The sequence below is a fragment of the Rhinatrema bivittatum genome, chromosome 19 (assembly GCF_901001135.1).
Source record: "Rhinatrema bivittatum chromosome 19, aRhiBiv1.1, whole genome shotgun sequence".
NCBI lineage: Eukaryota > Metazoa > Chordata > Amphibia > Gymnophiona > Rhinatrematidae > Rhinatrema > Rhinatrema bivittatum.
Window position 1 is genome coordinate 34,971,481 of NC_042633.1, and position 25,206 is coordinate 34,996,686.

Here is a 25,206-nt window from a genome sequence, read left to right on the forward strand (position 1 = left end):
TGAGCGAGAAGTAAACGTGTTGTTATTATTATTATTAATACATTTAAACATTTCTTCCGAGCACCAGCCCGCCCCGGACCCCATCGCAGAGCCCCCTGGGAAGGGTAGTTCTCTCGGGTAACAGAAATCTGAAAAGAGGGCAGATAAGCGTCAAGGGAACGAAGGGCGGAAGTCGCACAATTCTCTCTCCCCAGGTCGAGGGCGGAAATGGTGTAGCTTTCTTTCTGCTTCCTGCAGGCTGTCAGGGTGTTACTATGGCGGCGTCGATGCTGCGGCTCCCGGGACCGGAGGAGGAGGAGGTGAGAGCTGAACGCGGTCGCGGAGGCGGATCTCTCCGGGCCCTCAGTGATGGGCTCTGTGAGGAAAGGCCAGAGGGGGGCTTAACGCCACCTCCCAGTGCTTTGTGGGATTTGTAGTGCACATGAACCAGAATGCAGCAGGGAGGGGGAGAGTCAGATGTGCCTGCGAGTCTCTCCTCCAGGCAAATGCCCCCCCAAAAAACTGTGCACCAGCACTAGAGTATTTCTTTCTTCCTCCGAGATCTCCAGTTGCTCACCACCCCACCCACGTCTGCCCCTCAACTACATATTAATTGCTGCTTATCCCTTCATCTCAACTCCCCCCATCACCTGTCCCTCCACCTATTGCATCACTACTAGTACTACTACTTACCACTCCTAAAGCGCTAGTCGATTTAGTCCTTCCACCTCATCTTAGCCCCCTTCACTTGTTCCTCCTCCTCACCTCATCGCCACCTGTCTCGTCATGTCACCCTATAACAGTCCCACTTGTCCCTTCACCTGCCTCTGCATCTCAGCCCATAACCTCCTATCCACATCATCCCAGCCCAATTCCACTTGCCCATCTACCGTCATCACTTGTTTCTCCCTCCACCTTCTCCCACTCCATTCATACTCCCTCAACATCCCTTCCAGACCTGGTCCCATCACATGGTCCCCACACAAAGCAAAGCTTTGGATCAAGCTTGCAGTATCAATGTAGCACATGCAAGTGATTAATGGGGTCAGGTTAGAAGCAGGGAAGGTGTGGGAGCTGGGGCATGATGTGCTTCCTTTGTGTATTGCAGGCAGTGGGTGAAGGGGGAGAGCAGGCACTGAGTCTGAACCTGGGTGACCTGGACCTCACCTCGGATGAGTTTATCCTGGATGAAGTGGACAGTGAGTTTCCTTGTCCTACCTGAAGCATCAGTCCTCTTTTTCCTCTTGGTGTAGGGCTCCGTCTTGTAGCCTGCATTTCAATTCCCGTCTCTCTGTTTCTTGTTCTCAGTTCACATACAGGCAAACCTGGAAGATGCCCTGGTGAAGGAGGCCTTGAAAACGGTAGGTTTATCCAGGCAGTGTCTGATCATCGTTTTCTTTTATTGGATTGTGTTTTGGCATTTCATGTATTTTATGTGTGTAACTTTGGAATCCGCCCTAAATTCTGGAGGGTGCGGGCAAAAAAAGTATTTAAAATAAAATAAATAACTCCTTTGGCACTGGGGATTCTTCACTGCCTCACTCTCATGCCGTAGATCCTGGGATGCACCTCTTGTCCCCCAGATCTGCCTCACAAGCTTTCCTTTGATACATTGCTTCCTTGCTTAGGCTGATGAGAGGTCCGTGGTTCACACTATTTGATGGTTTTGATTCTGTGTGGACAGGCTGACTTTTGATTAGTTATGGTTGGGCTTTTGAGATTAGGTTACATTTCAGCAGCTGGATTATGGTTGGGGGATTTGTGTCTAGGGTTCTTTTGAGATTGGAGATACTGAGCTATTGATTGTAGGTGTTTGCCTAGGGTTGGGTGATTGGGTTTCCCCCTCCTGTTTGCCTCTCTTTCTTCAGGGCTCGTTTCTGATGGCTTCCCTTTCCTCAGATTGCCTTCTCCACACATTCATGGCTTTAACTTACCGAGACTCTCTCCCTCCACCCTTAGTAATGTTGTTTCCCTTTGTTGTGAGCAGGGTGTGGATCTCAGGCAGTACTCAAAGCAGGTGGAGCTGGAGTTATTGCAGATTGAACATGCATCCATCAAGGACTGTATCCTTCCATGGGATCTTATGCCCACACATGGACGTGTCTACTCCTGCACGTGGGGATGCAGGTTGTCTTATCTGTGCACGCGCAGGCGTTCCTCACCCGTTGTTCTTATTATTTCTTAACCACAGTTCTGTGCCAGATATTAAAGAGAGTCAGAACATCACCTCCCTGCACAACCAGATCACAGCATGCGATGCCATCCTCGAGGTGAGGAGACCGCACAGCCCCCTGCCCCAGGGAGCGTAAAGAGCCAGCCCCACCATGCCTCAAAACGAGATCCGGAATCCCTGCTCCCTCTCATCAGTGTCAGATGAGCTATGCCCTTCCTCTCCCCCCCCCCCCCACTCACAAATGTGGGATGAGACATTCCCCCCCCCACACACACACACTCACGAGTGTGAGCTGACGGCTCCTTCCCCGCTCATCAGCGAGAGACAAGATGAGCACTTCTGCACTGTTTGATGCATCTGTGGGGCTCCGGGTGCCTGTTGGTGAGTGACCCCCGTTCCTTTGTCTTTCAATAGCGCATGGAGCAGATGCTCAGCACTTTTCAGTGTGACCTCAGCAGTATCAGCTCTGAGATTCAGACCCTGCAGGAGCAGTCCATTGCCATGAACATCAAGCTGAAGAACCGTCAGTCTGTGCGCAGCGAGCTCAGCCAACTGGTGGATGAGTTGGTTGTACCCAGCACCATGATCAAGTGAGAGAAATAGGGGGGAGGGGGACTGAGGATCATGGGAGAGGGGATGGAGGGGGGAGGAGACAAAACGGCACTGTAGCAAGGGGGTAGAAGCACCGGATCAGCGAAGAGGAGTTGGGGTACTCGGCACCAGAATTCAGGTGATACAGGATGAGGAGATCAGGGAATGGAAGCAGGGACTAAGCACCAAGAGGAGAGGGGACGGGGGGCTGAGTACTGGGATGAGGTGGGGGGACAGAGGGAACTCGGAACCAGAATTCAGGTGGTACTGAGATCAGGGGAGAGGGGATGGGAGCAGGCTCAGCACCCTCCCCCAGTTTCTGTCTCCACTCTTGCAGCGTGATCCTGGAGACAGCAGTGACGGAGCAAGGATTCCTGGAGCAGCTGCACGAGCTGAATAATAAAATAAACTACGTGAAGGAGCAGTCGTTCCGGGAGACCATGGCCTGCGCCGACGTGCAGGACATCCTGGACCGGCTGAAGGTCAAGGTACGGGCCGGGCGTCCTGGCATCTCCGTGAGCATGCGTGCTGCCGTGTCACAATATCTGACCTGTATTTGGCCTCTGATTCTCAGGTCTGTGGCCCCTGTGTGTGTGTGTCCGTGCAGGGCTTTCTCCGGGTCCGTGCCCCTGGGGATGTTGCTTTCGGCGTGCTTCGCGTCACGGTGTTCGTGCAGGCGTTTTCTCCTTTTGCACTCCAATCCCTTTTCTCTCTCTTTTCAGGCAGTGACAAAGATCAGAGAGTTTATCCTCCAGAAAATCTACTCTTTCCGCAAGCCGATGACCAACTATCAGATCCCCCAGAATGCACTACTCAAGTTCAGGTCAGCCCAGGAGCTCCTGGTACACATGAAAAATTAATTACATCAGGCAATGTATAAGCCACAAATCTGCAAGACCCCCAGCCTCCAGATATCTTTTATAACAAAGGATGTGCTCTATGAGTTCATTTTTATTACCACAGGAGGCCACAATGTAGCACATGCACTTCAGACACCATAGGGCCCCTGGAGAAACATCAGTCCTACAAGTCTGTGAGGTCCCCTCAAAAATAGAAGCATGTAAGTTAAATCCCACGGCGTCTGATGTCAGCTTACAGACCAGGAGGGATAAATCCCAGGAGTAGAAGCTCCTGGGATGCTCGTTTGTGGGACGGGTTTAAATCTGGAAGGACACTGTCTATGAGATCTCCTATTATCACACAGGCCACGCGAGCTAAATCCCAGGGTCCCTCTGACAATATCCCCCGTAACACACAGGTCACGAGGGATTAATCCATGTATCCTTGCCTCGCTGCAGCCTTCTCTGCGTAGGATGCCACGGTAACACCGGTGTTCTCCGCTTCTGACTCCCGCCAGGTTTTTCTACCAGTTCCTGCTGGCGAACGAACGCTCGGTGGCCAAAGAAATCCGCGATGAGTACGTGGACACCATGAGCAAGATCTACCTCTCCTACTTCAAGTCCTACACCAGCCGCCTCATGAAAGTGCAGGTGAGAGGCCTGCTCGTCTCTCTCCCTCTCGTAAAAATGTTATCTGCATGTGCCCCTGGCTCCTGTCCTCAATTCTCCCCTTGCCCCTGTTTTGCGTTCGTGTCTCCCGCTCTGGAGTTGGGACTGCGAATAACCTGCTTCTTTTCACTGGGTTTTAGTATAAAGAAGTGGCTGAGAAAGATGACTTGATGGGAGTAGAAGACACGGCGAAAAAAGATATCCTTTCAACCGGCTGGTCCCAGCGGAGCCCCTCGCCTCATTCTCTGCTGGCGGCCTGACATCCGCTCCCCTGCCTCCTTTGCCCTCCATGCCACTGATGGTGCTCTCCGTGGATAGTCCACGTGTGCGCTTGCCCCTGCGAGGTTTCCTGGGCGTGTGCTCAGGTTTGGGGGTTGGGTGGGTAAGGGGAGTCATCAGTCTCCATGCACATTCAGATTCTGGTGCCCCTGTTGGAGGGTTCAGTCTCTGTTTAGGTCCTGGCTTCTCAACTGAGGATGAGGGAGGGGGGAAGGCTCCTTCCGTGCCCGGGCCCACGCCCATTCAGGTCCTGGCTTTCAGTCAAGAATAAAGGTGGCCCAGCAGAGCTCGTGGTAGGGCTACCTCGCCCCCCCCCTGTGAGCTGACTTGAGGTCCAGTCATCATTCTGGCATGGGATAGGGCAGAGGTCTCCAGGACGTGGGCCGCCGTCCCGTCAGCATTCAATGGGGGCTCTCTTTTTCCTTCACTCTGCAACGTTTCTTCTCCAAGCCCTCGCTGAAAAACCGAAACACCGTCTTCACGGTGGGGAACCGCGGGAACATCATAACGTCAATGGAGTTGGAGGCGCCAATCATTGTCCCACACACGGCCCAGAAGAGCGACGTCAGGGTGAGACAATCCAGTGAGGGGTCGGGTGCATTAAACTTAAGATGCCGGTGGGTTGGACGGAGCATGGGCCCTAGGCTAATCCTTATAACGGGCACTCCCTCAAGAGCAGAGGCGAGGGAAGAGCTACAGACAAAATAAAGGAAGCATGGGCTAGCGTGACTGCAGGTCATGGCTACAGCTCCCCGGAAACCGAGCCCTAGTGGCAGACTGGTGGTCATCAGATACCATCCAGCAAGGCCACCGAGACCTTGGGGCTCAGGCGTTTTGCAAACAGTCTCGCTAGTTTTAGATGATTACAAGGCTTGGTAGTAAGACAGGGGGAATGGATTAAGCACGTGATGTTGTATATTCATATACCCAGGAGTGTGGAGAACCAATGAGGAAGAATCAAAAACTGACTGGGATAAGGAGCAAAAAATTCCTACAAATGGTCAAACCTCTATGGTTGGCAGTTGGGATTAATCGTTGGTGGTGAGGCCAGGAATATCTGGGCGGAACGGGTGGACCACTTGGTCCTTATCTAATGCTGTTTCTACCCTACCCCTTTGTCCGTTCCTCCGTCTCTGGCCTCCCCCATTCTTTTCTCGCTCTGCCTCCTCTTCACTCTCCTCTGTCCCCAGTACCCTTTTGAGTCTCTGTTCCGCAGCCAGCACTATGCGCTCCTGGATAACAGCTGCCGAGAATATCTCTTCGTCTGTGACTTCTTCATGGTGACCGGCAACTCGGCTCAGGATCTCTTCAACTGTATCATGGGAAAAACCCTCACTATGTTTCTGGTAAACACCCCCCCTGCGCTCGGTTCTCGTGCACACACACACAGACTCCTTCTGCGCATATACCGTCCCCCTCACTCACAGACCTACTCCTGCACCGTGGAGGCCATTCTGACTTGTACGGTCACATCCTGTCACACTCGCTCACCTTCTCTGTGTCACACACACACACAGGGATAGATTATGTTGCCTCCTGCTCTCCTTCTATCGCACCAACACTTGGACAAGTATGACTGGAAGTGATTGTTTGCTCTCTTGCGTCTCATGAACACGTATGACTGGGACGGATTATTCACGTTCCGTAACTCTGCATACACGTGGTTGGGACTGAGCATTCTCTCTGCCCCTTCTCCATGTCTTGTAGAAACACATGGACACCTACGTCTCGGACTGCTACGACAGCATCGCTATCTTCCTGTGCATCCACATCATCCTCCGGTTCAAGACCATCATGGCCAAGAGGAATATCCCTGCTGTGGACAAGTGAAGTCCTTCTCCTCCTCTTTCACACTACCCCTTCCCTTCTCCTGTCACTCCTCCTCCCCCCACGTTCCTCATCCCTTTCTCATGTCGCTCCTCTCCCACTACGCTCCCTGTCCCTTCCCCAGCTCTCTATCTGCTCTCCCCTCCCCCCTCATTGGCTGTCCCCATCCTCCCTCTAACAGACTTCGTGACTTTCTGTGAAAGTGTGAGGAGGTCATTTCCCAATGCTTATTCCATGTCTGTTCACCCTTCTCTGCAGATATTGGGACACATTGCTGGAGATCCTCTGGCCAAGGTTTGAGTTTATCCTGGAATTGAATATCCAGAGCATCCGAAACACAGACCCCCAGAAACTGGGATTCCTGGATACCCGCCCGCACTATGTGAGGGGATCCCTGTATTTCGTGTGTGTGTGTGGAGGGGTTCCCCCTACATTAGGAGAACCTGCACTGCTTTCTGTTCTTGGGGCGGTAAGAACTGTACAGGTCTCCTCCGACCTCCCATCTTTCTCTTCCCCCCCCTTTCAGATTACAAGACGCTACGCCGAGTTTTCTTCCGCTATTGTGAGCATCAACCAGACCTACCCTAATGAGAAGACGAATGCCCTGCTGGGACAACTCCAGGTACTCGCTCACGTGACACCCAGCACACACGCTCAATGCGGGAACCCTACAGGCACACTCACACTCACACTCATTTTTGGGACCGCTACAGACACTTGGGCTCCATTCGGACACGTGACAGCCGCCCTTACCCACCATGAGCCCCCTCTGTCTATTTCCGTGCAGGTGGAAGTGGAGAACTTTGTGCTGAGAGTAGCTGCGGAGTTTTCTTCTCGGAAGGAGCAGCTCATCTTCCTCATTAATAATTACGACATGATGCTGAGCGTCCTGACCGTGAGAGAGTTTGTCTGTCTGTGTTTTAACGATTGTCCAACCCTCTGCTCTTCCGATTTCTCTCTCGTATGTTGCTAGAAATAAGCGGGTTTCTTAGGTCACGTCCTGCGGCGGCACCTGCCTCCCTGTTTCTTATGTCACGTCCTGCGGCGGCACCTGCCTCCCGGTTTCTCCCAAGTGTCTTTCTCTCTCTCCTCAATGTCTTCCCATTTCTGTGACTCTCTCTCTTCCCCCAGCTGTTTCTGCCTCTTTTTTCCAAGTACGTCCTATTCATGACTCTCTCCATTTCTTATCTTGCTGGCTGGGTGTCCCAGTATTTCTCCTTAATCTCCGGGTGACACTCTCTCTCTCTCCCAGGAACGAGCTGTAGACGATAGCAAAGAGGTAGAGATCTTCCAGCAGCTGCTGACTGCTCGCACTCAGGTGAGTGGCTCGCTTTGTCTTCCCCTTTGCGTGGGTTGACCGTTCCGCGTTAAGCCCTGCGAGTCTCACGGGGGGGTCTTGTCTGTCTGTCTCTTTGTAGGAGTTTATCGAGGAGATCCTTTCCCCTCCCTTTGGAGGTATGATTGCTTTTGTGAAGGAGTCGGAGTCGCTAATAGAAAAGGGGCAGCTCGAGAGGCTGAAGAATGAGGAAGGTAAGAGGTACAGGTGTGAGCTTGAACTCTCCTGTCCTCCTCAGTTTCTTTCTTCTCTCTTTCTCTCCCTTAAGGATTTGCTATACTTGAAGGGGTGGAACATGGCTTCCCTTCCGTGCTCTCTCCTTAGCCTGCTTCTCTCTCCTGTTACTTGTTGAGGGGGGGTGTCCGTCTCCGAGGACTGCGCACGCTCCTCCCCCACCTGTTATTTCTTGGTGTGCCTGCTCATGGTGGGTTCCTGGATGGAGGTCTCCTCGGGGGATGACACTCCCTACAGAACGGGTCATTGAATTGGTCTCTCCTGGTATATTTTTAGCCCAGGGGAAAGAAGTTGGTTTGGCGTCTCCACTAGGGATTATACCCTCCTCACTGTCTTCCCCTCCCCACGCCTCTCTGCTTTATTTTGTACTGGAGATTGTCTAATCGAGGTCTTCCCCCTGGGAATTACACTCTCCTCAGGACGCGTCACTCAGCTGGTCCGTGGATTTGCCGGCACCTGGAAGCAGTCGGTGGAAAACCTGAGCCAAGACGTAATGCGATCTTTTACCAACTTCAAGAACGGCACCAGCATCATTCAGGTAAGGGCAGAGTCGCAGAGAGGAGCCCCCCCCCCCCCCCAGTGTGATGCATATTGCTGAGGGAGGGCAGCAAGCAATGAACTCCTGGCTAGTGATATTTTCTTTATTTATATTCTAACGTTTAGCCACTTCGAAGCAGATCACATTTAGGTACTGGAGGTATTTCTGTCCCCAGAGGACTCACAATCTTATGTTTTTGCACCTGAGGCAACGCTGGCTGAAGTGACCTGCCCGAGGTCACAAGAAGCAGCAGTGGGATTTGAACCCTGGCTTCCCTGGGTTTTGTAGCCTGCTGCTGTAACCACTAGGCTCACCTGGGCCATCTTATCCTAGGTCACACGATAAGACTCCAAGCCAGGAAACTCCACTTAACCTTTCCACTAAACTTTTCGTGAGCACAAATAAAGCTCAACAAGATCTTGGGAACGCTGATAACAATCAAAATAGCCTTGGTAATCCTTAGCTCTATCCAGGATGAGCCAGTGCATGAGACAGTACAGGGGGAAAAGGGATTAGAGTCCCTGCACACCCTCTCTTACAGCCCCTCTTCCTTTGTCTCCTGCAGGGGGCGCTGACGCAGCTCATTCAGTACTACCACCGTTTCCACAAGGTGCTGTCCCAGGCGCCCTTCAAGCACTTGCCTGTGCGCTCTGAGCTCATCAACATCCATCACCTGATGGTAGAGGTGAAGAAACACAAGCCTAACTTCTAGCCCCTTCCCCAGGAAGTGACATCATCATTGCCCAGCGCATGCTCCGCAGGAAGTCAGATTGCAGTGCTGCAGCCAATGGGGAACCTGTGGCCCACTTCTTCTCGCTCCAGATTTGGTGGGGGGTGACCTTACACGCTGCCCCTGGATGGAAAACACCCTGGTTACAGAATGTTTGGGAGTTTTAATTTATTACACCGCACTTTTAAAGAGCAGGAAGTGATGAATCTTTCCTTTTTTTTTCCCCACATTGGTATTTTTTTGTTTGTTTTTTTAAGTATATTTTTAAAAGGGGAAGGAGACATTTTTTTCCTGTTTTGGTGGCATAGCCACACCATGGACTGCTAAATCTACTAAAGCAAGAGGCACACTCACTCAAGGATTACATTTTTGGCTACTGCTGGGGGGGAGTGTCATTCATGGAGGTGGGGGAAGGGGTGTTTAACCTCACCCACACCTTACTCTTGCTCTTACTAAACTGGATTTACTGTGCTGGTGTCTCGTATTGCAGCTGCCTGTTAAGTGTCGGATAGCCTGGCCATTTTTGGCTGTGCAGACTGCGAGATCTTTGTTGATTCTCTCCATAAAAAGGTCACATTTTGGTTTTAGCTCCGTCCTTGCTCTCAGAGTAGCTGTGCCCATGAGCCTGAGAGGTGAGGCACCGTGTTTCATGCAGGGATATTATTGTCTGGACTTGGGGGGAGGAGGAGCTCTTGTTGTTCTTCCCATCCGATGCAGATGTAGACAATGGATGAGAGATACTGCCCCAATAAAGCTTTCACCTGGAAATCTCACGCACTGCTGCCTGCTCTTCAGTCTTTGGGGCAGGGGCAACATATCTCACTGTGGTGACTGCTGCCAAGGCGGCAGACGTTTAAGGGCACATTCTAGCTGCCACCGCTGCTCATGGGGCAAGCCTTCGGTCAGCACTTCTAAGTACTGGATTTTTATATCTAATCACAGCGGTTCACAATAACTAGATTATATTGTCCCTTCCATGGGGGAAGCATTGGGGATTCACATGTAGCATCCCTGCCACCCCTATGCTTTCCAGTAAGTCCCCATACATGGAACAGACATGCTTTGTATCTAAATTCCCTTTGGCCAGGCCTCCCTCTAACTCCCCCAGACATTGACACACACACAAATATGGAACACTTGTGATTTATATCTAAATGTTGTGATGTGTGAAAATTAATAGCTGAAAGATCAGAAAGCAGGCAACCTCATACATATAACCAACTTCAAAAAAACAGGGAAAACCTTTCCCCAAAAGATTAACAGTCCAAATCCTCCCCTCCAAATCATTCTAAAACATTATTTCGGTATTGAGAAGGTCCCATGCCCGCATTTCAGGGAGGACCACCCCCAACCCTCACCCGCCGAGACGGTAATCCCACATCTCCCTTCCGATTTGGCAGCAGACCAAGGACCCAACGGTTCTGTTCCAAAGCAAGTAAGAGCGCAAGATTTTGGATGCCAAGGACATCATCGACCATGGTGCTTCCATCTAACCCAAGATACGGCAGACAGGAAGGAGCGGATCCCTCCCTCTACAGAAAGAAGCAGAGCCAGAGGTGTGGGGTAGCTCAGAGTCTTTTTCCGTCCCCTGCAGAGAGATGCCACGGACAGAAACAGCCGTGGAGGTGGGGACAGAGCTGCACTTTGCATCCTCCACTGCGTGTAGGGGGGGGGCTGCTCCTCACTTCTGCTCCTTGGTGGGGGCATAGTACAGCTCCAGGGGTTTGCTGACCTTCCAATACTTCTCATTCACTAGCTCCAGTGTCAGGGATCCATTCAGCGTCTGCACCCAAAAGAAGGGTAAATAATGAGAAAGAATTAAATAGCAGCCAAGAAGCACCCCACCCAAAAGAGAAGAGGTCAGGAAAGGCACATGTACCGTAAACTGTCCGCTAGCAGTGGTGATGTAGATGGTGTACTGCTTCTCGCTAACCTCCCCTAGGCTGGCAGCCTCGTTCTCTTCTCCCCGCTGCTGCTGCTCTTCAAGAGCAATCCTCAGTGCCAAGTATTTAGACAAATGGTCCACAGTCGCATTTGCCGTGGTCTTTACAAATCTGAATAGAAGGAAGAGAGGACAGGGCTGAGAGACAGCAGAGGTTTGGGGTATAGTGGGCAGAAGAGAGGGGTAAGGAATAGCACTGAAAGAAGGTGAAGAGCACACCAGGTGACACAGGGCTGTTCAAAAACGTGAGGGGCACATGGAAGTGACAGCACAAAAGGGAGGATGGTATAGATTGGAGGAGTGGGGTTTAGTGCTGAAAGACACAGCTCTCCCCCCACCTCACCTGGTCTGAGAATACTCATCCTTCTCCACAAGGAGTGGGTGTGGTCTGAAGACAAGTTCAATCTCACTACTTGACTCACTCCCACCCCCCTCATGTGAGTTGTCCAAGTCAGGGCAGGAGTCGTCAGAGGCTTTGGATCGCTTGCGACTGGGCCCAGCCTCCTGTGTGCTGTGCACAGAGGGGTTGCTGACATGGGAGCGGCTGTCGCAGTTGTCCTCCCCTCCACTGAAGGTGGTGTTGTCTGACTCATGCTGGTGCTTCCTCACCCTCTGAGCTCTGAGGACAGAGAAGGCAGGGTATAAGCTTGGCTTAGCATAAGGGGGGTTCCCTACCACCTCTCCCAAGCAGGGCTATCTCACCTGTGCATGGCCTGCATCTTCAGCCCCTCCTCGATGCTGCTACTTAGCGCGTGCTGGTTGTGCAGCCGACTCAGCTTGGCCAGGACGCGGTCCTGATGTGCTTCGTATTCATCCCGGCTCGGGTAGATCTTGGAGATCAAGGCATCAAAATTTGGGTCAGGCCTGAGGGAGCGCTTGGAAACTAGCTTTTTCCGACAGGTGGGGCACTCCTTGTTTCTGCAAGGGTACATGAGCAATGAGCTTAACGGATTGCTGGAGACCCAAGCTCAGCACCTTCCACCCAAAACAATCACTTCTGAGCAATACCTTATGAATGTAACTTCTGTTCTCCTTCATTGTGGGTCCATGACAATACAATCGTAACAACAACATAGGCACTCCCACCCTCCCATGCTGTACATTAGTGTGACAATACAATGTGTGTCATAACTGCACATGCATTCCTCCCTCTACTGCTCCCCTTACCCACTACGCAGAGCGGTGACGATACAGTCGCTGCAGAAACGGTGTAGGCACTCTTTGGTGGTCATCGTATTCTTCAACATGTCCAGGCAGATGGGACACATGAGCTCACTGTGCAGGCTGCGTGGGGACACAGCTATCTCCGTCCCATCCATAACAGCCTCCTGCAAAGGGAAGAAAGGGACGGTGTCAAAATCTAGTAAGGGCGGCCGCCCTCGGGCACAGACAGTGACAGAAGCAGGTGCCCTCAAGTGACCCCCAGCCAGGAGAACCAAAATGCCTTCTCCAGTTAGTGGCCGATGGAGAAATGTTTAGCCGAGTCTGTGTTTTGTTTTTTTTATTATATTCATGCACGGTTACAGTGTGACAGTATCTTGACAGTCACCCTCCCCGCCTCTTCTTTTCTTAGAGGGAAAAAGCAGCCTCCCCTCCCCCCACGTATGGGCACATACTTTCTAGTCTTAAAGGGGAAAATGGGCCTCTCCCCCCCCCCCCCATACATATCTCTTAAAGGATCGGGTATCCCCCCCTCCCTCATTTTAAAGGGACGGCTGATCCCCCTCCTGTCGTCCCTTAAAGGGGGGGGGGCGTCCCGCCAGTACCTGGGGGGTGCGGTGCAGCTCGTACAGGCTCAGCTCCCAGTTCTTGCTCGCGCTCTGCGCAGCCGCCGGAGCAGCCATGGCGATGGGCCCGGCGCGAGGAGAGGGGGGGTGGGGGGAAAGCGGCGCGTCCCCCTCGGGGCCCAGGACCCTCTTTCCTCTCTCAGGCCACCGCCGCCGCCAAAGGAGCCAACAAACCGGAAGTGCGAGCCCGTCTTCTCACTCCCCCCCCCCCCCACGACGCAACTTCCGGGACTGGGAGAGCCGCGCTCCCGACCAATCAGGGCACAGCGCCGTTCATGTCACGTGCCCGAGTCCCCGGCTGCCAACGGCACCCGCCCTCCACTTCCGTACACAGAGGCCTGAGCCAATGGGCGGTCAGCTCGCGCGGCCGGCGGGAAATCGGGGTCCGAACCAGGTGGAAGGAAATTTAAGGTGAGCGAGCCGGATATGTCGCCCTCAAACTGTGATAAGTGCGTTGTAATAAACCTCCAGAGTCCCGGTTATACCATCTGCGCCATGTGATAAAATAACATTAAATACATACCCTTAGAGACCCGAGTATATCACCTGCACCATGTGATACAATGACGTTATATAAATATCCTTAGGGACCCAAAAATATCACCTGCACCATGTGATACAATGACGTTATATAAATATCTTTAGGGACCCAAAAATATCACCTGCATCATGTGATACAATGACGTTATATAAGTATCCTTACGGACCCAAAAATATCACCTGCACCATGTGATAAAATGACGTTATATAAGTATCTTTAGGGACCCAAAAATATCACCTGCACCATGTGATACAATGACGTTATATAAGTATCCTTACGGACCCAAAAATATCACCTGCACCATGTGATAAAATGACGTTATATAAGTATCCTTAGAGACCCAAAAATATCACCTGCACCATGTGATAAAATGACGTTATATAAGTATCTTTAGGGACCCAAAAATATCACCTGCACCATGTGATACAATGACGTTATATAAGTATCCTTACGGACCCAAAAATATCACCTGCACCATGTGATAAAATGACGTTATATAAGTATCCTTAGAGACCCAAAAATATCACCTGCACCATGTGATAAAATGACGTTATATAAGTATCTTTAGGGACCCAAAAATATCACCTGCACCATGTGATAAAATTATGTTATATAAGTATCCTTAGGGACCCAAAAATATCACCTTCACCATGTGATAAAATGACGTTATAGGTTTTTTATCACATGGTGCAAGTGATATGTTTGGGGCTGTAAGAATATTTACATAACATTTTATAACATGGTGAAAGTATTTCTAAATTAACCCTTTGCTTTTGTGTTTACTAATGAGGATGCTCTGGAGATACAGGTTCCAGAGATGCTTTTCAAGGGTGATGATTCAGATGGACTGAACCAAATCATTGTGAACCTGGAAGATGGGGTAGGCCAGGTTGACAAACTGAAGAGTAGCAAATCACCTGGACCGGATGGTATACACCCCAGGGTTCTGAAGGAACTAAAAAAATGAAATTTCTGATCTATTAGTTAAAATTTGTAACCTATCATTAAAATCATCCATTGTACCTGAAGACTGGAGGGTGGTCAGTGTAATTCCAATATTTAAAAAAGGCGCCAGGGGCGATCCGGGAAACTACAGACCGGTTAGCCTGACTTCAGTGCCAGGAAAAATAGTGGAAAGTGTTCTAAACATCAAAATCACAGAACATATAGAAAGACATGGTTTAATGGAACAAAGTCAGCATGGCTTTACCCAAGGCAAGTCTTGCCTTGGGTAAAGCCATGGTACAGAGAAGGGCTACCAAAATGATAAGGGGAATGGAACAGCTCCCCTATGAGGAAAGACTAAAGAGGTTAGGACTTTTCAGCTTGGAGAAGAGACGACTGAGGGGGGATATGATAGAGAAAATGTCATAATGCCTCTGTATCGCTCCATGGTGAGACCGCACCTTGAATACTGTGTACAGTTCTGGTCGCCGCATCTCAAAAAAGATATAATTGCACTGGAGAAGGTACAGAGAAGGGCAACCAAAATGATAAGGGGAATGGAGGAAAGGCTGAAGAGGTTAGGGCTTTTCAGCTTGGAGAAGAGATGGCTGAGGGGGGGATATGATAGAGGTGTTTAAAATCATGAGAAGTCTAGAATGGGTAAATGTGAATCAGTTATTTACTCTTTCAGATAATAGAAGGACTAGGGGGCACTCCATGAAGTTAGCATGAGGCACATTTAAAACTAATCGGAGAAAGTTCTTTTTCACTCTACGCACAATAAAGCTCTGGAATTTGTTGCCAGAGGATGTGGTTAGTGCAGTTAGTGTAGCTGGGTTTAAAAAAGGTTTGGATAAGTTCTTGGAGGAAAAATCCATTAACTGCTATTAATCAAGTTTACTTAGGGAATAGCCACTGCTATTAATTGCATCAGTAGCCTGGGATCTTCTTGGTGTTTGGGTAATTGCCAGGTTCTTATGGCCTGGATTGGCCACTGTTGGAAATAGGATGCTGGGCTTGATAGACCCTCGGGCTGACCCAGTATGGCATGTTCTTATGTTCTTACCCTCAGAAACCCGGATATATTACCTTGACCATGTGATAAAATGTTATAAAAATACCCCCAGAATCCTGCATCTATCACTTTCATTGTGTTATACCGGTATTATATAAACACCAGGGTCCTGGAAAGATCTTCCTCATTGTGTAATTACAGCATTATATGCATGAGGTTAGGGCTCTGTCCCCTTGACTGTGTGATATCTGGGAGCTATCAACGTGTCTTGTTGAAACAGATGTTGAAAGGGTTTGCTTCCAGCTCATTCAAACTTGCTTCTTCTTGGAAAGGGTGGTAGGATGCATGGACGGTTTCCCAGGGGAGGTCATGGTGGGAAGAACAATAAAAGTATTCAAGAAGACCCAGGGCAGGCCCAGAGGATCCTTGGTTGTCAGGAGGTGAAGGGTAAGATCTCATCCGCATTGTGCCCGGTTATGGAAGCTGTCCAGGGAAGGGCTACTAAAACGGTGTAGAGTCTGCAGCAAACCCTCCGCCCCCATGAGATGAGACTTAGGGACCTGTATATGTACACCCTAGAAAGAAGGGGAGACAGGAAAGATCTGATAGAGACATTGAGATACCTCAACGGTATTAATTTATTTTATTTATTTATTTAGCATTTTTTATATACCGAGGTAGAGCAGAGTAGCCTTCACTCCGGTTTACAATTATAACAACCTGTTACATAAAACTATTGAAGACATTGAAGAAAAACAACATTTAACAATCTGAGAACTGTCATGTCAAACATATGGACAAGGCAAGCTATCCCAAAGGATAGGCACATTGAATATAAACCAGATAATGTGTACCAAAGGAAAGGCACATTACACTATTAATAGTGCGGAAGAAGCAAACCTTTTCCAGTGGAACTAATAATAGAGCGCGATACGAGGCTCCAGGAGGATAGGAGCAGGAGTAAACATCAGAAAATCTTTCTTTTCCAGAAAGGGTGGTAGGATGCATGGAACGGTCTGCCAGAGGAGGCACCGGAGGCAAAAACAGTAACAGAGTTAAAAAAAAAACAAACAAAACAACAAACAGCATGGGAGAGAGAGGATCCTTGGATCTAGAGGGACCCTGAGATGGGGCAGGCTGTGCGGTATTGCACCAGGAAGTAAATTGGGCAGACTAGATGGGCTTTTACGGTCCTTAGCTTCCATCAGATTCTAGGTCTGTGTGTTCTCTCTCAGAGAAGGGCCTCCCTCTCAAGCCAGGGGACGTTGGTTATGATCGCAGTCCCTCGGACTCACTCCGAGTTTGTCCCTCGAGGTTAAACAAGAAACGTGACTGTGCTTGGGCCCTGAAGCCACGCTTGCCTGGTAGGGAAGGGGACCACACATGGAGCTTGCAGGACGTCCCTCCCAAAGATTAACCTTCCTCTTTTTTTTGTATGGGAGCGAGAGGCAGGGGTGGGGGGTGAGATTATCGGAGAGGAAAGGAGAATGGGGGTGATGGGTAAGATAAAGCAGGGGCGCAGCTCTGTGGACAGAGGCTGAACATTTCAGTTTTAAATCTTTTTGCATGTGAAGGAGGGGCCTGGGAGGAAAGGAATTTGACAAAGAGGATTAGAGGAGAGGGCCCAGGCTAACTGTGATTAGAACTCGGCCCCTCTATGGAAATCCTCCAGCAGTCTGTGTACCATTCATCTGCTTTATCCATGTGTCTGATCTAGGCCCCCTGTTGGTCTAGATTCAGATTCAGGAAACTTTCTTGGAGTTACAGTTTGCGCGGGTCACCAAAATAATCCAGGAAGTGAGTTAAAAAAAATGAAATGTCCTGTCATCTCTGTGTCAGTCTGGTAACTTGTCCATCTGTCTCTGTCCATCAAGCACTGCCGCGTCTGTCTGTCTGCCTGTTTACCCGTGTCCCCTGTTCTCTCTTACCAATGCACGATGTCTGTTTTCCACCTCTAAGTGGATTTTGGATTTAATGACCCCCCCCCCCCCCCCCCGGAACCTGAGCTCAAGGCGAGTTATATTGCGGGGAGGGGGGGGGAGCTAGTTTATACCTGAGGCCATGGAGGGTTAAGTGACTTGCTCAAGGTCACAAAGAGCGTGGGCAGGATTGGAAGCCCTGGCTTCCCCGGATCTCAGCCCGTTGCTTTCCATCTGTCCGTCTGCCTACAAGTATCAATCTATTTGTGGTGATCTATCTCTCGCTTTATCTCCGTACCTCTCTCTCTCTCTCTCTCTTGCCACCTGGTTGTCTTGCTATTATTCGTCGTTATTGTTCTTTTTTTTCTTTCTCCCTTAATCTCTTTCCATTCATTTCGCCTTCTTTTCTTTCCTTTCTCACATCCCTCTCTCCTCCCGATTTCTGCCTTCCCACTGGCTCCCGGGACACCCCCTCCCCCCCCCCCCCAAATCACTTTCAGTTGATCCCACCACTGTTTGATCTGTAAACAGAGCCATTGTCCAGACGGGAGCTGAGAGTGGAGTCCTGGGGTTACTGGGTGCCCTTTTCCCATGCTCCAAGGGCTCTGGGCCCCCATTCACTTGCAAATGTGGTGTGTGCTTTCCCAGCAGGGTTAGGCCCCGTGTGTCCGTCCGTCCCCCCCCCCCCCCCCCCCCCCCCCCCGTGTCATTAATCACCCCCTGAGCTCAGGGCTGGAGTGGTCATTGCTCTTGGCCAAGACGCGGGAGCTTCTGACCTTTCTTCCTCCTCGGCCGCCCATCCTGGAACTTCCTCTAGCCACAGTTGCTTGTAAACTCTCCAGTGGTTCCGGTGGGTGCCCCCCAGTGCCCTGCGGGGGCAGGTTCCTCCAGCAGCATGGTGATGCACCCTTTGCCTCCTTATCTCTCCTCAGCCCTTCCCGTTACGCTTCTCTTCTTTTGCTTTATTTATTTTATTTATTTATTTTAAGTTTTTCTATACCGGCATTCGCGATGGATATCGCATCATGCCGGTTTACAATTAACAAGTGGAGAAGGAACAAAATAATAATAATAATAACAATAAACATTAAACAAGTGAAGAAAAAAGATTGCAGTTACAATAAAACAAGGGAGTTACACAACTCGGAACAGAGAGAGAAGCTGGGATTTTAAACATAGATAACAAATATGTTTAAAATGCTTTCTCTCCCTTTTTTTTTTAAGGTTCAGTGCCTGCCACCGGACCCGGGGCAAGTAGAGGTTCTGCCAGAGCAGGGCCTAAGTCTGGGCTGGGCAGAAGAGAGAGACTCCCCTCTGGGAGGGGGACCTCGGTAGAAGGAGGGGGAGGGTGCAGCGGGGAGCAAAGGAAAAAAAGAAAAGAAAAAAATAAGAAAAAAAGAAAATATCTAAAACCGGCGTAAAACAACAAAAAGCATAAAAATGAAAGCTGTAAAGAATGATTTCTCCCCGGCCCGTACAACGTTTCACTTTCCACGCACACGTTCCCTGGGATTATGCGTGTTATACCGGGCTAGGGAGAGGCCACAGACTGGGGCAGTTTATTCAGAAGGGACACAGGGGTAAGTGCTGGACCTGGGCTTGTCTTCCCCGTGCTCCCTGTTCCCTTCAGCCATCTGCCAGTTTCCAGGGAGAAAACCTCACAAAAGGAACAGGCAGGGAAAAATGTGAGCCGAGGGTGAAGAGGGCAGAGGTTAGGGGGTTACCTTCAGAGCCGAGGAGGGTTGTCAGCCCTGTTTTATATTTGGGGTGTTGATAGATGAGGTGGTGGGGGGGGGGGGGGGGGGAGGATCATAATGTGCCTCACCGAGACCCTGTGAAAAGTTTGTATTAGAGCACCCTGTCCCCCTCTCCCAGGCCTTTCTGTACTGTGCCCCCTTTCCTCGACTGTCTTGCACTGTCCCCTCCCCCCTGGTCACGCCTGAGATGCCTCCCCTCTTCCCTATTACCCTGCGCAGTCCACCTCTTTTTAAGGCCATCCTGCACTGTTCCCGTCTTTCTAGCCACGCTTGGGTTGTCCTCCTCTCAAAGGCTGTCCTATGCCGTCCCCCCCTTCTCCAAGGCCACCTCGTGCTGTCCCAACCATTCTGCGCTGTTCCGCCCCCCCCCCCCCCCCGTCGCTGGGCACACCTGGGCTGCCTTCCTCTTCATCTCCGTCTTGCGTTGTTCCCCCCAATGCACAGCCATCCTGCCCTGTCCCATCTCTCTGGTGGCCCTTAAGCCGCCCCTCCCTGACTTATCCAGCGCTGCCCCCTCTACCTGGTCATGCCCGAACTGCCCCCCCCTGTCCAAAGTCATCCTGTACCGACTCCTTCACCCTGACTGTAACTGCACCATCCTCCTCTCCAAAACCATATCCTGTGCTGCACCCCCCCCCCCCCTCCATGTCCATCCCATGCTGTGTCCCCCCCCCATGCCAGAGCCCAGCAGACGCATCCTAGGGTACTGAATTTTGTCTGATATTTCCCAGTCAGGCTGCCCTGTTTCCACGTGCGCGTGGCAGGGCGAGAATCCCAGAGCGAGTGAGGGGGTGGTTAGAGAGCATGTTGAGAGCAAATCAGAGAGAAGGCAAGTGACGGAAAGGCAGACAGAGCCAGAGATGGTGAGTTGAGAGAGCCCGGGGCTTGTTTGCGAGGTGCAGTCCGTCCAATAATAACATTTTGACATTTTCACAGCACTCGATGTACGCAGCTCTGTACAATGCTGATAGCTATTCGGGTAACATTGAGTCCCTGCCCCAGGGGGCTTACAATCTAAGTAAAGTCCCTGAGAGAACAAAAGTTAAGACGTCTCAGAGCGCCAGGGGAGTGGGGTTTGAACTCTGGGTTCCCCCCCCCCCTGGGTCTCGGCCCATTGCTCTTCCCCACTCGGGCCGCTCCACCTGACCCCCAGTGCACGATGATACAGAACCTGCACCAAGAGGACGGGAATCGGAGAACTGGGAAGGTTTTGCAGGAAAAGTTTACAGGGCTCTCAGGTCAAACGCACTCGTCCCTCAGCCAGCCGCAGTCCCGGCTGTGGGATATTGGTGCGACGGTGGCAGCCTCTTCATTTGGATTTGGGGGTTGCTTTTTTTTTTTTTTTTGCTCTTATTGACCCAGCAGTTTCCTCCTTTCCACTTTTTCCTTCCAGCTCAGTGGGAATCAGGGCTGGGATCTGGAGCCCTGAGCTTTCATTCTCAATGACACCCCCCCCCCCGCACCCCTCCCCTTCTGATTTTTAAATCCCCCTTCCACATTACGTTTAAACCCTTCGATCCCTTTGCCACCCGGCCGCCAACAAATCCCCCAGTATTCCTCTTTCCCTCTACACCTCCAGTATACCCTTTAAATAATCTATATCCTAGTGAATACCGTCGCCCAGTTAACACGGCCGGTCTTTCAACACTTCGGTAGTACTACTTAAGTTAATGGTACCTGTAGATACTTCAACTGTACATAGTCTCCCTCTTCTCTATTTTATTTTTTGTTTTTTTACCTCATCTATCTATGCCTTTTTCCCTTCCCCTCCTCATCCCCCCTCTTCCCACACCCCTCCTACCCCCTACCCTTGCTCTGCCCCCCCCTGCCTATCCTCCCCCACCTCTCCTTCCCCTATCCTCCCTTATTTTATTGCTCCTTTGGTTCATTGTATTTTTGGTTTTGTTTTTGTTATTAATGTTATATTGTTTTATTGTATTTCCCGCCTGAGTTCATTGTAAACCGGCATGATGTGCTTCACGAATGTCGGTAAATAAAAGATAATAAATAAATACCTAAATAAATAAACTAACTGGTTATTGGAGTGACCATCCTGGGTTGGGAGGGGGAGGGTCGCCTACCAGGGCTCCTTCTGGAACCCCCGCGATCATGGGGTCTCGGATCCGGCCACCGGGTGTCGCCCTCGCGCAACGGACCTGACTCCCCCCGCCCTGTGAGCTGGCCCTGTTTTGAGATTTTAAACAGGTGGCAATCCCTCTGTTATATCTGTGTGGATTTCTCACAGTCCCTGTTAATGCTCAACGGGTGTGAGAACTGTCCCCCTCCCCCCCCCCCTCGCCTCCCAGACACTTGTCAAATGTGCGGATCGCCTGTGTTCACTGTAAGGCTCGAGTGCGTCAATTCCCCACCCTTCCAAAAAAAAAACCAAAAAAACCCCAAAATCCTCGTATTGGCATGATCCCTCTGATATATATTCTGTATGATTTCTTTGACTCTCGTCAGGCACGCGCCCCTCCACGTTTTTGTTTTTTTTTTTGGAGGGGGGAGGTTCCTGAAATTCATGAAGTGGATGGATCACCCGTGATACTTTTCATAGCTGTTGAGCAGGTGGATTCCCAACGACGCCTCTGATACCCAGGCAAGCGGGTCTCACCTGATCCCTACCTCTCGGGGGGTCTGTCAGTTCCGCGTGGGTCTATCCCCCCATGGTCCCCTTTCAATCTTGGGTGTGTGTCTGGCTCTCCCACCGTCCATAAGCCAAAACCCCCCCCCCCCCCCCCCCCGGCCTTTCGTCTGTTGGTTCACGATGAGAGATGATTTGAGGCGACAGCTCAGGATGTCCAGGCCCAATTCTTGGGCTCGGATCAGAAAAGACACAAGAATTGCGTTTGGACAATCAGGAGCTGAGGCTCGTCAGGTGCACGTTTTCCCTTTGCTAGGCTGTCTCTTCTCTGGGTGATCCGTTGAGATGTCTCTTCCACGTTCTCTCTCTGTGAGACCTGCGAGAATGTCTCTGTTGCTGGGTTTGGGCGTCTGTGGCTCTTCCTCTGGAATGTATTCTGATACCTGCGCCTCTGTCTCACCCTGCATGGTGACCCAGTCAAGATCCAGTCTGATGCCTCTCTCTTTTTTTTTTTTTTTCTGGGATATTGTGATGTCTCTTATCCTCTCCAGCTCTCTCCCCGGGAGAGCATACGGGGATGTCCCTCTCATCGATGTAGCTGTGCTGCACAGCTTCTGCCGTGCACCCCTGTGGCGTAGATTTTCAGCAAGGCATCCAGCTGCAGATTCCTGCACATAGTTTCCTGCTTCTCAAACAGAAGACCCTTGCAGGGGTGCACTCCTCTATGTGGGTACAGAGAGGCATGCGGCTTTACCCTTTGCAAAAGGCAGGGGGAGGGAGAAGGAATGGAAAGCTTATGCTCTTGGCCCATATAACTTTGTAAAACTTTCCTTCTATGCATGCAAATTCTTAACCCCCCCCCCTCCACCCCCACCCCGCCAAAATGCCTCCTGCACCACCCATTTTTTCCCTGCACGGCAAACCTATGTCTATAATGAACTTGCACGTGCATTTTTCGCCTGCTCGCCCTCCGCAGCGTGCACCTTTACCCATATCCGTGCACATGCAGGCATGCATATAGGCATGTACAGAAAGACATGGAACCACACACACTCACGCTCACACTCACGCTCACGTAATGGGACCTGGCACCACTTAGAACTCTCCTCCTGTTGCACCCGCACCCAGGCAGCTCCTGCAGGGGAATCATTCGCACACAGAGACGTCCACTACAGAAATAATAAAGAAATAAATACATAAAAAGCACATCCTGAGCTTTGTGCTCCGGTGTCACTCCGCGGTTAACCCAGTGTGAAACCGCAGGAAGGATCTGAGACGGGGGGACCCAGAGGGGCCGACACGCAAGCACCAGGCAGCACCCGAAGGGACGGTTTATACAGCCAACTGTGTTTCCATAGTGGAGCCTTCTGTGCCCTAAACCAGGAAGACATGACATCAATTGAAAAAAGAAATTAATAACAGTTAATTCAAAAGGTGAAACAGTGAGAGAGGAAAAGTTTGGCACAGGCGTTACGGGCCCTGAGCTCCGAGGGCTGCCTGGCCGAGGTACCCTTCTATCCTTATTTGCTTTCTGCTTTTGTCTCGCTCCGCAAGAAAGCTGCGCCTTCCCTCTGTCTCTTTCTGTTACTGGCGAGGCCACTCTTTGCCTCCTGTTCTGGGCTCCATGGGGGATGCTGATGTGAGGGCAGGTGCTGGGAGTGGGGGGGGGGGGGGGGGCTGCTCCCCTGGGTGCAGTCTGTTCTCTCTGCTTCCAGTAGCAGCAGGTGCTTGTGTGAGGGGGAGGGCGCCGGGGGCTGCTCGTCCCCGGGGATCTGGGTATGATCCGTTCCCTCCGGTTCCGGTAGCAGCAGGTGCCGGCATGAGGAGGAGGAGGGCGCTGGGGGCCGCTCCCCTGGTGAGGTCAGGGCACGATCCGTTCCCTCCGGTTCCGGCACCGGGCTTTTCTTCCCTGGTTCCCGGGGAAACGATCCTGGTCCGGCGCGTTCCTGTGAGGATGATCCCTGGACCCGGAGGCCCTCCCGAAAGTGCCAATTGGAGAGTGATGAGTCGTTGGAGGGGGGGGGGGGGTGCCTCTCTCGGTCCTTTGCCCGCCTTTTATCCCCTGCAGGAACCGTGGGCTTCCCTCTTCTCGCCCTCTGCGGGGACTCTTAAGCGCGCTCTCTCTCTTTCTGTTTGGCTCTCTCCTGGCATCAGGGCCGGACCTCCGCAGACCCCCGAGATGCTTCCCCTCTCTATCCTCATCCTCTTGCTGAGAGTCTGGAGAAAACTTTCCCCTTTTCTTCACCCTCCTTCCCTCCCCCACCCACCCCCTCCTTCCCTCCCTCCCTCCCCTAAAATAAATCCCTTCCTACCTCATATGCAATTCCTCCCCCCCCCCCTCGGCTCCTCTCTTTTTAACTGCTCAGTTAGTGGGCTGCCTGCTCCTCTCCATGGACAATAGGCTTTCTGCACAGCAGCCCAGGCAGAGGGAGGGAGGAGGGTCCCAGGGCGGGGCGGGGGGGGGGGGACACACTGTACAGCACAAACCCCAGGGAAGGGGGTTTCTCTCTCCCAGGCCCCCTTCCATTGCTGTGGGGGGGGGGGTGGCGGTGTGACACTGCTCGGTCCCGGTGATGGGGGAGATGGTGGAAATTCTTTAATTCTCCTGGGACTCAGGCTGGCCCGTGGGCTGTAGGGCGAGGGACTGGGTTGTGCCTTTCATGGAGGGAAACTTCTCGGGAAGAGCCTCTCGCAGGTGGATGTGGTACAGAACCTCCTCCTCATAACTTCTACCGTACGGGAGGCGGGGGGACAGAAAGATAACTTTGCTAGAGGGGCGGCTGCATTGTCAGACAGACACACACCAGAGACAGGCGGAGAAAGCTGCGTTTCAGCAGAGAATTTTATGATAGAGAAACTTAGTGAGCAAACACAGACCAGGGGGCTGTCGCCTGTGGGTCCCTGTATAGCGCTACTTAACGCCTGGTAGCGTCATACAAAAGACAATAATAATAGTGTGAGTGTGTGTGTGAGGCAGGGGGGACTGTTTAACAAGGGGCTACCCCTCGCTCCCATGAACATTGCGTATTGCCTGTTTCTTCATAGGCCTCGGTCGAAGGCTTGTGCAGGCCTGCGGGTCAGGAATTCATGTTTTACAGTGGGTCCTGTTATCGTACGAGGCCCGTAAGGAAGGCACGACCAGCAGAATGCCCTAGCTGTGTATAAAGGTGTGTGTCTGCGGTGGTGGGATTTTGTTTTTTTTGGGGGGGGAGGTTGGCTGTATTCCCTCTGTAGGTGGGGGGGGGGGGAGGGCGAGGGATTGCACATGGCTGTGTGTCATCTGGGAGTGACTGTGTATCCCCCGGAGTAGAGTACCAGTGATCGTGCACTGCGGTATTTGCTCTGGGACTGGAAGTGGGCGGCTGGACTTCCCTGGCTATGTGCATATTGTGGATAATGGATGGCTCGGTTTCCCTGAGTGTGTTGGTCCTCCATACGAGAGAAAGAGAGTGGAAGCTATGCATATATGTGCATTTTATTTTATTTTGGAGGGGAGGGGGGTGGAGCCAGTTTCTGTAACT

The 25,206-nt window shown here is 51.4% G+C and overlaps 2 protein-coding genes across 2 annotated transcripts; one reads left to right on the plus strand and one right to left on the minus strand.

Annotated features, from left to right (window-relative positions):
- The first annotated feature begins 144 nt into the window (after nucleotides 1-144).
- Nucleotides 145-9,972, plus strand: VPS52 (VPS52 subunit of GARP complex). The gene is made up of 20 exons (XM_029585178.1): nucleotides 145-299; nucleotides 1,088-1,178; nucleotides 1,288-1,340; nucleotides 1,967-2,042; nucleotides 2,182-2,249; nucleotides 2,567-2,742; nucleotides 3,081-3,231; nucleotides 3,466-3,566; nucleotides 4,101-4,233; nucleotides 4,392-4,449; nucleotides 4,967-5,100; nucleotides 5,721-5,876; nucleotides 6,238-6,356; nucleotides 6,616-6,739; nucleotides 6,884-6,979; nucleotides 7,145-7,252; nucleotides 7,610-7,675; nucleotides 7,776-7,887; nucleotides 8,347-8,465; nucleotides 9,031-9,972. Exons 1-20 carry the CDS (start codon nucleotides 255-257, stop codon nucleotides 9,175-9,177), a joined length of 2,133 nt encoding a protein of 710 aa, XP_029441038.1. The 5' UTR covers nucleotides 145-254; the 3' UTR covers nucleotides 9,178-9,972.
- Nucleotides 9,973-10,322: 350 nt separating this feature from the next.
- Nucleotides 10,323-13,124, minus strand: RING1 (ring finger protein 1). Its single transcript, XM_029585183.1, has 6 exons — nucleotides 12,904-13,124; nucleotides 12,305-12,465; nucleotides 11,840-12,055; nucleotides 11,481-11,756; nucleotides 11,075-11,249; nucleotides 10,323-10,978 (listed from the first exon to the last, which is right to left on the minus strand). Exons 1-6 carry the CDS (start codon nucleotides 12,979-12,981, stop codon nucleotides 10,877-10,879), a joined length of 1,008 nt encoding a protein of 335 aa, XP_029441043.1. The 5' UTR covers nucleotides 12,982-13,124; the 3' UTR covers nucleotides 10,323-10,876.
- Nucleotides 13,125-25,206: the final 12,082 nt, after the last annotated feature.

Excerpts from the sequence above, each read along its gene's own strand:
- VPS52 (XM_029585178.1), top strand. The coding sequence starts at position 255 with ATGGCGGCGTCGATGCTGCGGCTCCCGGGACCGGAGGAGGAGGAG. Across the intron at positions 1,179-1,287 it reads TATCCTGGATGAAGTGGACA|TTCACATACAGGCAAACCTG; the intron begins GTGAGTTTCCTT and ends TCTTGTTCTCAG. Across the intron at positions 6,740-6,883 it reads TGGATACCCGCCCGCACTAT|ATTACAAGACGCTACGCCGA; the intron begins GTGAGGGGATCC and ends CCCCCCTTTCAG.
- RING1 (XM_029585183.1), bottom strand. The coding sequence starts at position 12,981 with ATGGCTGCTCCGGCGGCTGCGCAGAGCGCGAGCAAGAACTGGGAGCTG. Across the intron at positions 12,056-12,304 it reads GTCACCGCTCTGCGTAGTGG|AAACAAGGAGTGCCCCACCT; the intron begins GTAAGGGGAGCA and ends GTACCCTTGCAG. Across the intron at positions 10,979-11,074 it reads CTGCTAGCGGACAGTTTACG|ACGCTGAATGGATCCCTGAC; the intron begins GTACATGTGCCT and ends TTTTGGGTGCAG.